The following is a 13,260-nucleotide window of genomic DNA, read 5'->3' as shown; positions in this document are numbered from 1 at the left end:
ATCATCTCATCAAATGACTCAATGTTTGCAAATTAATGAATAAGCATCAGACGACAATAATAGAGAGAACATTGCAAGCGCAAGCATGGTTACAGTGTGATATTTCATGAAAGAAAACATCTTGAGTTAGAACGTAATCTTGCCTACTGTTTGTAACAGCCTTCCTTATGGAATAATATGCTTTGAAAATTGCTGAACTGACTTGCTCTTTAATTTCGTACTAGCCAAGATGAGGGTCTTGTCTGGTGCAACAAGGAAGAATCAAGTGGAACCAAAATCCTCCTGCTCCAAATATTTGCTCGCGGCCACCCAGGGGACTCATGACACATCAACACCCCCACTGGCGAACGTTAAACGGTAAAAAAATGAAACACAAAACCTACGGTTGAGAGGTTTTTCTAGATTTACATCAAGCAATGGAGTAAAAACAAAAAAAATGAATTAGCAGCGTAAATGAAAACTCAGCGTATCAGTATCGCTCTGGACACGAAGGCCGATGGGGTGTGCTCAGAAGATTGCAAATACACCACGATATCACTGGCGGCGGAGAGTTTAATCAACAAAAGGCTTCTAAGTGTTATCCACTCGAAGACATTAACAAGCTGCGGGTATGATGGCAGGCAGCCAGAAACTAAAACGCAGGCACCACTCAGCAATGAAAACTCTGCTGACATGGCGCACGTTTCTTGGTATAGTGAAGCTGTTCCACTGCAATGTGAGATCTTATTATAAACAAGCCATTTTACGTTGAAACAACGCTGATGTAAAACAATATTTTCAAATAATGTGTTGAATTTATCAACACATTATTGTAACGATTTAAATATTTTGTAGTTTCAAAGAATAGCTAAATATGGTGAATTATTGCAAAAGAAGCAAATCTGCAAATACCCTGAATAATTTAAACTCTCCTTATATATAATTCACAGCGTTAAAATATCTGCAAAGCATCTTGGCACTTTTTTCAGATTAGCTGACAAAAACCAATTTGAGTGCCAGCTCAATGTCAGGAGTGCATAAATGCGGACAATAATTTATTTCCCTCCAATACTGTTGCATCACTGCATCAGTTCAACGTATTCAAACATCGAGCGTGCATTTCACCACAATTATGCTTTCTTGGTTTGATATCAACAATGTGACGGGCAGAAGGATTCTAGAAACGAAACCTTGAAAGGCTGGGCAACACATTTGCTTAAAAGCATAGATGGGTGAAATTGCAGAGGATGGTTGAGAATGCAGGAAACTTTTTAGGGTGCATTGAAACAAACCTAATTGGTCTTTCAGCAAATATGGAGCATTAGCACTTATGGAAAAGTTAGAAAAAATCATTTCCAAACATGCTGGTTGGCCAAGCAGCACCGGCACATGTGCGACGTCGATGATTAGTTACCATTATTATGACAACACAAATAAGCAGCCTATGTACACAACTTTAATTCGTCATAATCCACCACGAAAATCGTAGGCTACTGTACTTGAACACAGTGTAATGAAGGTCACTTTTAAAGTACCTAGCGCAAACGATTCCTATGTCAATGTTTTCAAATCAATAATTTTTGCTCACAAGAACGTTTTTTTTTTTGTTTTTTTTTAACATTAGCAAAACTATTGTAATATCCAGCGAGTGCAACCCCGCGCCAGCTGGCCACGTCAATCATGCAGTTACCTTCAGAAAAAAAAACAACATGCACAGTACATGTATGAGCGGCGCTGCAAATACGTTTCTGGAGGGTTTTCAGCGTGAATAATGGCAGAAATGACGTGTTTGACATAGCAAACGATTAGCATATACAACTATGGCATGCACAAAACAACGTTATCAAAGGTTGTTGCAATGCTACATGCATCGACAGGCTAACAATATCCAACTTCTCACCGCTGCTACAACCCGCTCAACACGATCCGGCTGAAAGGTGACAAACAGATGCAAACTTAAACACTTTAAAGTTAGTTAAAAAGATAATATTGTTATCCACGTCAAAATAAACCAATAGCATTTGCACCATTTGTATCTGGGCGTCAATATACTCCGAGCCTGTAGTGGATCATCAGGTTGCTTGCAACAGGGATGGATGGTAAGGTCAAGCTGTCACCTCAGCCTGCGAAGTGCAGGTGAAGTGAGTGACGTATTTCCAGAACATATTTCGAGTCAATGAAGCCATGTGACAAACGGTTTGAACTCCTGCGAGCATGCCAAACCCCATGATAGAGCTCGGAGGGGACTGTCGGGAGACACGGTGTCTATATGCGTTTTGCTGACAAGTCATATATTTTACAAAAAGACATTAAAATCTGATGATGTTGTTCTCGTAGTTCCTTTCTAAAGCTCAGCATTTTGAACCCTTCCAAACAGAGCCCGATTATATTATCGCCTAAGGTTCCATTTCTTTCTGTGCAGTAAACCTTGTCGTTGTATGGCAGTGTGTACACTAGCCTAACGTGTGGGTAGCAAAATATCACGGTCGGCAACACTTTATGCTTTGTGAACTTTGATTACACTTGAATCATGTTGAACATACGCGCCGACTTCCGGGGGGGCCGGGGGGCGGCGCCCCCCGTAAACTTATAGTTGAGGGGCAACAAAAATGGTTATTACAAGTGGTGTTTCAAAGATAAAACGCTTCGCGAAAGAGATTTAGATCATTTAAATGGACGAATGCCGAAAGCGAAAAATAGCCTACGTTGCTTTTGCCCGCAAAACAGCAGCTGATCGCATGGCTTTCTCATACGGTACGGAAATTTCAAAGTAGATGGTTGGTAGAGTAACTTACGCTGCTGGAATAGTCACGTACTATTCACTGCAATATTAACTAAACCAGCTAAATTAGATGCGCTATTTTCAACGAGGTCTTCCCGCTGTGCGACCAATTATGATTTAACAGAACGCATTGTTTTGTTCGCAATGTGTGAGAATTAAATCGAAAACCGATAAAAGAAAAGGTGTTTAACTGTTTAATGGTCTTGGTCGCAGGTATTGCTTGCATTAACGACGTCTCCTACCGCTATTATGACCTAGCTAACCTGACATCATTGTTTTATGCGGCCGCTAAGGTTTGACATCGACTAACTTGAACGATCATGGAATGTCACGTAATTAGAACGATTATATCCTACACGCAAAAATAAAAAAATTGATCTCTTAAAACAGCTCTTTCCGCTGTTTTGTCTCGTGAGCTTTGCATATTGCTCAACAAGTGCATAAAGTTTAGAAATGACAAGAAATCATTAAATTTGAAAATTAATTTTGAATCACTGCAAATAAACGTATTAAAAACTTGTACTCTGGCCGACGCCATTTCACACTCCGTAATCTATCTCGGCAATGATTTTGCCGCAGCAAAAATGTGTTCATTTTGAAAACTGCCGAGCTGGAGATAACAGCTTGTCCCGTGTATAAGTTGAACCTGTGTTTTTGAGGTGACAATCGCTTGCGAACATCTCGGCCTATACTCGTGTATACGGTATTCGATAAAAGACTATAAAGACTTGCGATAAAAGACTATAAAGACTTGCGATAAAAGACTATAAAGACTTGCGATAAAAAACAGAAGAGAAAACACTTCATTGTTGTTAACGCATTGAAGGTAAGTAATTAGCAAAACGAGCGAAACGAAGTTAATAAAACTGATAGCGGGTTTTCACTCTGCTTGAGATCATGATTTTTTGCGCTTTATTTCGATAACTTCACTGTCTTGGTCGTTGTTATTCCCACACACGAAAAGGAAATGAATCGGCTTGTTTTCCAACTGTTCCAATTATGAGCTAACAATATCAAAATTTTTACAAGGCGTACTGCATGCGTAAAACTCATCGTTTCAAGCAGCGGTTCTAATAAATTCGGTTTGCGACCTAGGTGTCAATATAAGCAAGACAGTAAGCTTAATCAAAGACTATTTTAATTGAATAAAACAGCGTTATGGTTATGACGTCATCACCTTTCTCGCCCCCCCCAAGGTTTTTCGAAAAGTCGGCGCCTATGATGTTGAATGCAATACTAGATCATTGCCGTGTGCTTGCCTGTGTCACAATATCTACCCCGTTCAATCAAGACCACCTCATAGCCATTTAGATTCCACGTACTTGTGGTGAAAACTACAAACAATTTAACTGGCCACCGACCGGGGAGATATAAATAAAACAATCCATTAAAACTTGGATGCATAAAACATTTTGCACATGGCTGCCGAAATACATATTCACATAATATCCTTTCTCTGCAGCTGCAATCACGTCAAATAATCCAACATAATGTGGCATATGCTATAAAGAAATGCAGACTTCATCAATCGGAAAAACGTTTTAGCTAACTCTAAAGCTAGCATTAAGTCTTTTGCCAATAATTAGTTGTTGAGTTTGCGCTGTTAGGAGATGTGAGGTACACTGCTGATATCGCAAAACTAAATCTCTAAGTTATTTCAAAGCAAAGGTAACTGGGACAGTACTTGATTTGTTGTATTTGTCAAGAATATTTTGCGAAAACTAGACATATTAGATGTGTTGGTCACATAATTAAATAACACGGTTTTGCCTTTCTCCACATATACTTCGTCGATTTTCATGTCGAAAACGTAACTCAAGGAAGTTCCTCTGATTTGCAATCTTCAAGTGATGAGGAATCAATACAGTATCGCCTTTGTGTATGAACGATTGAACGCTTACAACCTTACGTGCATTTTTATTTTTTATTTTTTTTGTGTTTTTATTCCGTTGTTATCAGCCTTGGCTTCTTTTCTGTGACAGGTTGCCTGCATTAACGCAGTCTGTTCTCGCTATCGTTACTTATCCAACACCGCATCATTGTTGATTATGTGATTGCAAAGGTTTAGAATCACCTAAAACGATCAGAGAATGTTATGTAATAAGAATCCCTACCGTACACCACTCGACCAGTGAAGTTAAGAATTGACAGAATATCACTAAATTTGTAAGTTCACTAGTGCAGTCTTGAAATGTTGTGCGGTTTGAATCAAGGCAAATATGGCTGCTTAAAATTGATCAGGAACAATCCGTAACTGTATATCGGCAATGACTTTGCCAGATCGTGAAAACATGCTTATTTTGATGGCTGGAAATGTAGTTCTTTGGAAAACACAGCAAAATAATGTGTGTGCACATTGTGACATTGTCTAATGCTTCGATAGATCAGATAAAAAGATCATTAAGAAATACTAAACACTGTTGATTCAATAGACCACAGTCAATTGAGAAACAGACCAATGTATTCAAACTCTGGACTAAGTCGAATGCATGAAAATGTTACTAATGAAGAAGGATTATATATGCGAATTCAACAAAAATTCAAGAGTGATTTAGAAAAGAAACATTATAAAAATTCTGTAAGTCTTCGGGACTGTGAATGATAGCGCATCACTTGCACTGTTTTTTTTTTGCTTTGTATATTCGGACACGAAATGTGGGGCTTCTGTTTTTCATTGCGTTCAGTAACTGGTGTAACCTTCAAGACGTGTGATATAACCAACTCAACACCGATTTGATGTATTTCTGACCATTTAAGCAAATAATAAAACTTCGACAATATTATGACACCAACTAGCGAACAGAGACTGGCGTCGTTTCGCAACCGAAATATCAGGCGCAACAAACAACTGTTTTACGCCTTTCGGGTCAAGGGCATTGGAAGTTGGAACTGCATCGTAATATCCAGCACCGTGTTTGCACGCCAGCAATTTTTTCGCTTTTATTTTGTACACTCCAAAATCTTTTACGCAAATTTTATAAACAAACGTGTTAAGTTAATGATCTTGCGTTCGGCAAGATCAACTTTTGGAAAATATTAATTTAACTTTGCTGTAGAGCACTGCGGGGAGTGAAAACGTTGCATGTGTTCAGATACTTTAAAACTCTTAGAATGTGCGTGTCATCAAACGATGAGTCGTCGTCTATAAATCTGACACTTGTGTGACGCGCACTGCAACGCTCCTCATTCAATGTCATTACAGTAAGCCAATTTAAACGATTTAACCATTTTTTGAGATGTGTGCCAAAACTTCAAATTGGACACCAACGACATCATAGACCAATCGAACTTAGCTTTCACAAGCGACTTTCTGCAAGTTGAGATGTTACACTAGCGGCTATTGTGATCAGTGAATGACAAAGTGGTGGTTTACGCACGATGTGTGATCAACTATAAATATGTGGATAGAGGGCACCACGAGGTTGGACCACCAGAAAGGCGATGCGTTCCAGCTCTTTTGCTCATTGTGATGGAACCTTGGGTGGGATTGGGAACTTAAACTAAAGTACAGCATTTAATATATTATATAGATAAAGTAATTAATCCTAGTACTTGGTAAACGAAAAAATTGAACTTCTGCAAATAAGAGACAAAAAGACGAGATTAAGCATTAGTTGCTTCACCACCGAACACCTCAAAATAAAAAAAAGGAAGAAGTTCATAAATCAAAATTTTTCTTATTTTATAATTTGATTCATTTTAAATATATATTATACCAACATTAGAATGTATGAATAAAACTTTATATATACAAAAACCATGCCAAGTTAAAGTGATATGATTAAAAAACTAAATTGAAAAACCCATAAGCATATTGTAATGAACACAAGTGGCATTTTCCACCCTGGAGGAGAATGGCATTCAAGAACCATAAACCATATCTTTGAGTTACAACAGGAAATGTGATACGTTGAACTGCGGGCTATGGTTGTATGGTAAAATCGTCGTCAAAATTCAAACAAAAATAAGCTAACCTTGGGTTCTCTTGCATACTTTCCATAGCGAGTGTCTCGTATGCTTGATATGTCCAAAGATTCAGTATCCTAACAAAATCACACAATGTGAAATCATACACTATATTTATTAAAGCAGTTAGACAAAGTCTCTTAGCCTGTTTTGTTTCTTTACTTTGGACAATGTGTAACTAATGACTTAACACTGAAGTTTGTTGAAGCTTACAGTGAAGGCCATAAAACCTTGAGTTGACATGGGAAGGTCAAACACTTAGTGTAAGATTTATTGCATTCAAATTGAGTTGTTTTCCCCGGAATGGCCCGTTTCGGTGAGTCCGATTCCCTATTCGGTAATTTTTTTAATTTTTTTTTTAATTATCGGGTACCGTAGCCTAATTATCATTGCCGTTTAAGGGTTAGGGGTTAGAGGTTATGGTTAGGGGTCAGGAGTTAGGAACTCACCGAATCGGACTCACCGAATAGTAGCAGACCAGTTTTCCCTGCGTTACGCGTACGTGTTAATCATCTCGTCAATTTCAGACTAAGAAAAACACGACCAAAACTGGCAACGGAAAGCACAACCGGCTTGCAACTAAGTCAAAGAAGAAGAGAGTGGAAAAAACAACTGAAATTATCGGGTGAGAGCAGCGCCACAGGACGTCAAAGCCTCCAGCTCTCAGCTGGAATCTAGAAGGCACGTGAGTCATTTAAAGAATCGGGAGGATAACCCGTAACACAGGAAAACGCAATAAGTTCTACACTTGGTATCATTTGAAATATTTAATTTACTCCTGGTAAAGGTACTAGAAAATATACTAGAATGTTCTACGAGAATGATATAATGTATTAGAATGCTAAAAAGTTTAAATCTCAAGTGAATGTGTCAACAATGTTTTCCAACTGCATTGTTTCAGTACTTGGTATGTTAGACTGAAGTCTTTTGAGAATATGTGGAGACTTCAAACCTATTCCCAAACTCGGTAATGTTTTATGTTTTTTCGGAATGGCCCGTTTCGGCTAGTCCCCTATTCGGTACAGTTTTGAATTGTGTTTTGTTCCACAATATCGTTCTTTTGCATTCAGACAAGAAAAATAAATTGAAATGAAATTTAGCGCAAAATGTTTGAACTATTAAATTGAAATGTTTACTCACATAAAATCGACATGTATCCTACGTCACCGTCTGCATGCAAACTTAAAATATATTAGAATCCTCAACTATTACAAAATTCTAAATTCAACGACGCCTTCTGTTTATTTAGAGAATTTTGTATTTTATTCCACAATATCGTTTCTTTTATAGTTGACATTATCGAAGCTTTAAATGAGTGGGGTTTATTTTTAGACCTAACCACTGAGATCTTAAATCATATTTATGACACCGGAAACATCCCTAGTGATATGGTACGTTCCATATTCATAACTTTACCAAAGAAAACCGGAGCAACAGAATGCTCACTCCACAGAACAATTAGCCTTGTGAATCACCTAACAGAGATCTTACTCCGAATCATGATGATGAGATTGAGACCAAAACTAAAATCGGAAATTTCAACAGCACAGTTTGGATTTGTTCCAGACAAAGAGACCACAAAAAGGAATTTTTACATTAAAATTGATAACAAAGAGATGTATCAAATTAAAAAGGGGGGGTTTGCGACACTGTTTAACCTTGAATGGGCGTAAAGTCCACAAGGGATCCACGTAAAGCAGATACTTAAAGCATCTAAATACAGTGAAAAAAACTGTAACTTTTTTCACTGTAAAGAGATGTATGTCCGATTCTTCTGTTTATTTAGAGAATTTTGTATTTTATTTCACAATATCGTTTCTTTGGTTCCACGTCTTTTAGGCGCAGACAGATAGGCGCTGGCGCGCACACTGTGGCGTCTGGATACTCAGGTGCGGAGCACTGTGGCGCCCGTTCATTTAGGTGCTATTCCTTGTAAAGTCTGCAGATTGTATCAGGTAGGGCAGGATGGAAAACAAAGCTTGGCAGGTAGGGCAATGCTATTCACACAAAATATTATATTAAACAGAAAAATATGTTGTTTTGTTAATGCGCGTGTGGAGATGGGTGCGAAACAACGCTCTACTACTCTTGATATTAGCACATCTCCACAGGACATTTGCTATGTATGCTGAACCTGTTTTTTGTTTTATTGTTTTCGGTCATTGACCGATTTTTTAGCAAAATGTTCAAAAAAAATATAGTCAATTCGGTCAAAATGTCCGAAAAAAGTGTGCAATAAAAGATGTCTGCGGCCGGGTGTTGCAAGGTTGAGTTTCGCTGATGACTGTTGAAGAAACGTTTGTCTGTTCTAACTTTTCTCAGATAAACCACGACAACGTTTCTCAGCGAAACTTAATGTTGTAGCTAGTCAGGAACTGCAAATTTTGGTTTGTATTAGCTACTTGAAAGGAAATATTTTCATCTGAAAAAATGACCGAAATAAATAAAAAATGACTGAATTTTTTCAAGTCATTTCAGACAAATGACCGAAAAGTCTTAGCAAAACAAACCCAGCGACCTGAACACATGTTGCAGCCAGACGAAATCTTACTTAATCTGTTGACTTTCGCAATTACTTCTACTGGGGATGGATTGGTCGTGTGGCGAGTTCGTATGAGACAACGCTCTACTACATGAATACAATTCTATAGGGCATATGAACCCTGGCTACAAGTTGCGAGCATAATGGTGCGATTTTGCTCGTTATTAAACCTAGTCGGGGTTTTGACGGAAAACTAAGTTACTCCTCACTCAAGCCTACCACCCGCTTGAATAATAGGCTACGGTATATTTTTTACTGATGCTTAGTGTAGTTATTATTTGACTCACTAAAAGTGAACTCAGTCATGTTTGGAAAGTTGAATAATTTGTTGATAAAGCTTTCGTCAACGCAAACCTGGACTAACAACAAATAAATGCTGAATACGCACATTAAAATACAATATATTTTTCTGTTCAATATAACATTTTGTGGGAAAAGCATTGCCAGTTTAAGCAGCTTCACGCACGGAAGCCATGACATTTTTTTTTTTTCAATACAACATTTTGTGTGAAAAGCATTGCCCTACCTGACAAGCTGATACAATCTGAAGACTTTACTAGGAATAGCACCTAAACGAACGGGCGCCACAGTGCTCCGGACCTAAACACCCAGACGCCACAGTGTGCGCACCTATTTGAGCGTCGCCTAACTGTCTGCACCTAAAAGACTTGCTTCCGTTTCTTTTGCATTCTTGCGTTATATCCAGTGTTTACCTTTGAGTGAATCCCCTTACCTTTGAGTGCCTTCCCAAAAATGACGAATTTTGTTGTCTGGGTTTGTTCAAAATAACTGTTTTACATCAAAACAACATTTTACATCATTAACCTCTAACAATAGAGGTTAATGAGATAAAGTCTCAGCGAAAACGTGGCAACGAAAAAAAGACAGTTGCCAAATAGCGTTTGACATAAAAGATTCAATTAAAACCTAAGTGGCAAGTTAGAATAAACCTGGCTTTGGGCGTTACATGTCTTAGTTGTCATTGAAGTTGACCATTTAAATGTTTGCATATGTTCGCAATCGCAGGTCGTCCGTCGAAAAAGACTGTAGCCGAATAGGGAACTAGCCGAATCGGAATGGCCGAATAGTAGCAGACTCAAGTTCCTTGCGTTCTTTGCAACTATTCTGTTATGAGTTACTTCTGAATTCAATTTAGATGCAGATGCACTTTTTTAAACAACAAACAAACGAAACCAAGCAACAACACGGCGTTTAACATGATAAAACAAAATGCAAACTGATCTACCTAACCCAGTGGTCCTCAACCTGGGGTGCACGGAGAGAATTCAGGGAGTTTGTGAAAGATTTCGAGTTTGCAGCATGATTGATAAATTATGACTTTTAAAAAGTGGTTGTGCTTTATTTAAATATTACAGTGATTCTCAAACTGTATGTTACAACAACTTATAACAAACTGGTGCGTCGTTTCAAAATTCAAAGGACGTCGCACAAACGTGTGGTTTTCTAACTAAAAAAATATCATATAAATAAGTTAAATCTTTTAATAAGGCTATGTTGGCCATGTTTAACTTTCTTTTGAGACGGCAGTTTGTTGATCAATGCTTATATAACTTAGAAAATCAAACGTTAGTCAACAGTCTATCAGCACTCACAATTTTGTCATGGCTGTGTTTATAACAAATTCATTTTGATTACAAATGAAAAAGGGGAAAATTCTTTGTAGGGTTGCAAAAATTCTACTAATTTTTGAAAAAATTTATAGAAAAACATCAAATCAGCATACAGATTATTGATTTTTGATCCTGTGTGCCAACATATACTGTAGCTCATAACATAACTTTGTCATTTTCATCCATCATCATAAGTACGTTGCCAGTTCAGCAAATTGTTTAAAGTGTGTAGCTTTGAAACTTATAAAAAATCTGATTCTATTAGGAGACGCAATAAAAAAAAATTTAAATAAAGTTTTTTAAGGGTTTTTCAATTACTTAGAAGGCATCAAAAGGTCCGCCAAGACAAAAAGATTGAGAACCAGTGACCTAACCTTTGTGAAGCCTTTGCAATTTTTTTTTGAAGGCTTGACAGCTAAATGTATACTGTATAGCCAAAATGTTAGCGATATTTATTTATTTCATCATGTTAAATGCCATGTGTTAATCTTGGAGTTAGCTCTAAAAGTTATAATGGCAAAATACTTTTGAAGTAGGTAAAGTATTCAGAGTAATGCAAGGTGTTCGTGTATGAAATTCTTCAGCTCTTCAGCCTATTGTGTTAAATTCCCTAAAACATGAGTGACTAACCCAGTAAAGTTTTTCACCTTTTACTAATGCCAAAGCAATTGAATGAATGTCAGACAATAAGAGAGTAGGAGCCACAGGTTTTACATTGGTCCTTTTGCACAGATTCTACACTTGAGAACAGCAAACTAGGACCCACACCCGTCCCACAGGCCAGAGCTGGCTCATTTCATCAATGGCCACTAAACAATTCAACACATATGGCTAGTATCCAATCAACAGAAGGTTACCTGCCACGACTTGTAACTTGGTTTTAAATGTACAGTTCTTAAAACTAATCAAGCCCACTTGCCAAAGTTTGAAAAGTTTTTGGCTTTCACTCTAAAAAGTTTAACAACCCCTGCTCTAAAGCATGCTATGAAAAGATTGGTGGTTCCAAATTAACTTCCAATTATAATGGATGACTACATACGGCATGTTTTAGTAGTGACTGACTAACCTTATTTGGCTCTTGCCAGTAGATCAAGTGACCTTTTGGGTCCACTCGTAGTGTGATGGGTACAGCTACGATGGAGTCCTGTTAAATTAATAAACGGTGGTAAATGCATATTATATATAATATAATTATATCCCAGTTTTCAAAGACAAAATGCTGCAGACCCTGTCTTGGGGCTGGACAAGTTTGAGCTCATGAAGCAGTTGGTCCTGCAAACGAGGATCTTTGATGCGAGGTTTTTGTGACGATTCTGTAATGACTGAACAGTTGAACACAATACCAGCAGCTGTTCAGCACATATTACATAACTAATTGATAAACAATGCACAACTTTGACCACAAACATTTGAGTTTGTGACGAAGTAAATGACGTAACAGCTGGTGGTTCACTATACAAACATTATCTATGGAAAAAAATACATTTTGAAATTTGCCTTCAGAAATTTAGGATCAAAGTTACCAAGAATTTTCTACCATATATAAAACTATGCATTTACTCACATCTCCATCAGACTTGGGCCATTTCAAAAACTTGCTTCCTTTAAGCAAACGTTCAGGTACCTCAGGTTTTTCAACACACAGTACTTGAACTGCAGCTTCGGCTCCTGCCATATTTTTAACCAATGCAGTGATATTTCATTTCAAAGCAAAATTAAATTTAGTTTACAATCTGAAATAGTCACAATGTTGAATTTCCATTTAGAATTCTTCCAACTTACAAAAATTTTACTTATAAATAATGCACTCTTTAAGCCTACAATATTTTCTTCAAGTTTCTAGACACCACCACAAACTACAGCAAGGCGACATCAATTGGCTACAAATATTCAATTGCCAATTGACAGGTTAAAAAACGTCTAATTACACGTTCCTTTTTTATGTTTTTTCTTTCCAACTGGACTTGTAACTATTCAGTTTTTGGGTTTCATTCTATGGCGGTGGCTGAGTTTGGCGGCCTTTTGGTCTTTTGTTGCCATCATTGGTAGGCTATTCATATTATTTGTGTTCATTGTGTATTTTGATTTATTCACCAACAGAACAAAATAAACTAAACAGAACTATGGATGCAGACCTAGACCTGTTGTCCTCTGCGTTTTTTTACTGATATTACCAGCACATTTGTAGAATTCAGCAGGCTAGGCTAGTTAATAGAAGTATTAAGTCTTGACCAGATTTCATGTTTTGACATTTGTGCAACATGTTATATAAGCTATTGTTTTCTTTTTTACTGTGAAACACAGCCAACTGCCACTGTATTTCAACCGATATCACTTTTTCAGGCCGATACCGATATTTA

General features: G+C 37.5%; 1 protein-coding gene across 3 annotated transcripts in view; it reads right to left on the bottom strand.

Annotated features, from left to right (window-relative positions):
- Positions 1 to 12,626, bottom strand: part of LOC145780906 (1-phosphatidylinositol 4,5-bisphosphate phosphodiesterase beta-3-like) — a 72,239-nt gene extending 59,613 nt beyond the window's left edge. For all 3 annotated transcript variants that reach the window (XM_082592565.1, XM_082592566.1, XM_082592567.1), the window contains exons 1-3: positions 12,465 to 12,626; positions 11,967 to 12,044; positions 6,736 to 6,804 (exon numbers count right to left, since the gene is read on the bottom strand). In XM_082592565.1, the coding sequence (XP_082448691.1) occupies positions 6,736 to 6,804; positions 11,967 to 12,044; positions 12,465 to 12,575 (258 nt within the window). In that variant the 5' untranslated portion in view covers positions 12,576 to 12,626. The remainder of the gene's footprint in view (positions 1 to 6,735; positions 6,805 to 11,966; positions 12,045 to 12,464) is intronic.
- Between the last annotated feature and the right edge of the window lie 634 nt (positions 12,627 to 13,260).

Source organism: Aplidium turbinatum, chromosome 12 (assembly GCF_918807975.1).
Source record: "Aplidium turbinatum chromosome 12, kaAplTurb1.1, whole genome shotgun sequence".
NCBI classification, from domain to species: Eukaryota; Metazoa; Chordata; class Ascidiacea; order Aplousobranchia; family Polyclinidae; genus Aplidium; species Aplidium turbinatum.
Note: the sequence above shows the minus strand (reverse complement) of the source record. Positions and strands in the feature narration are given on the sequence as shown.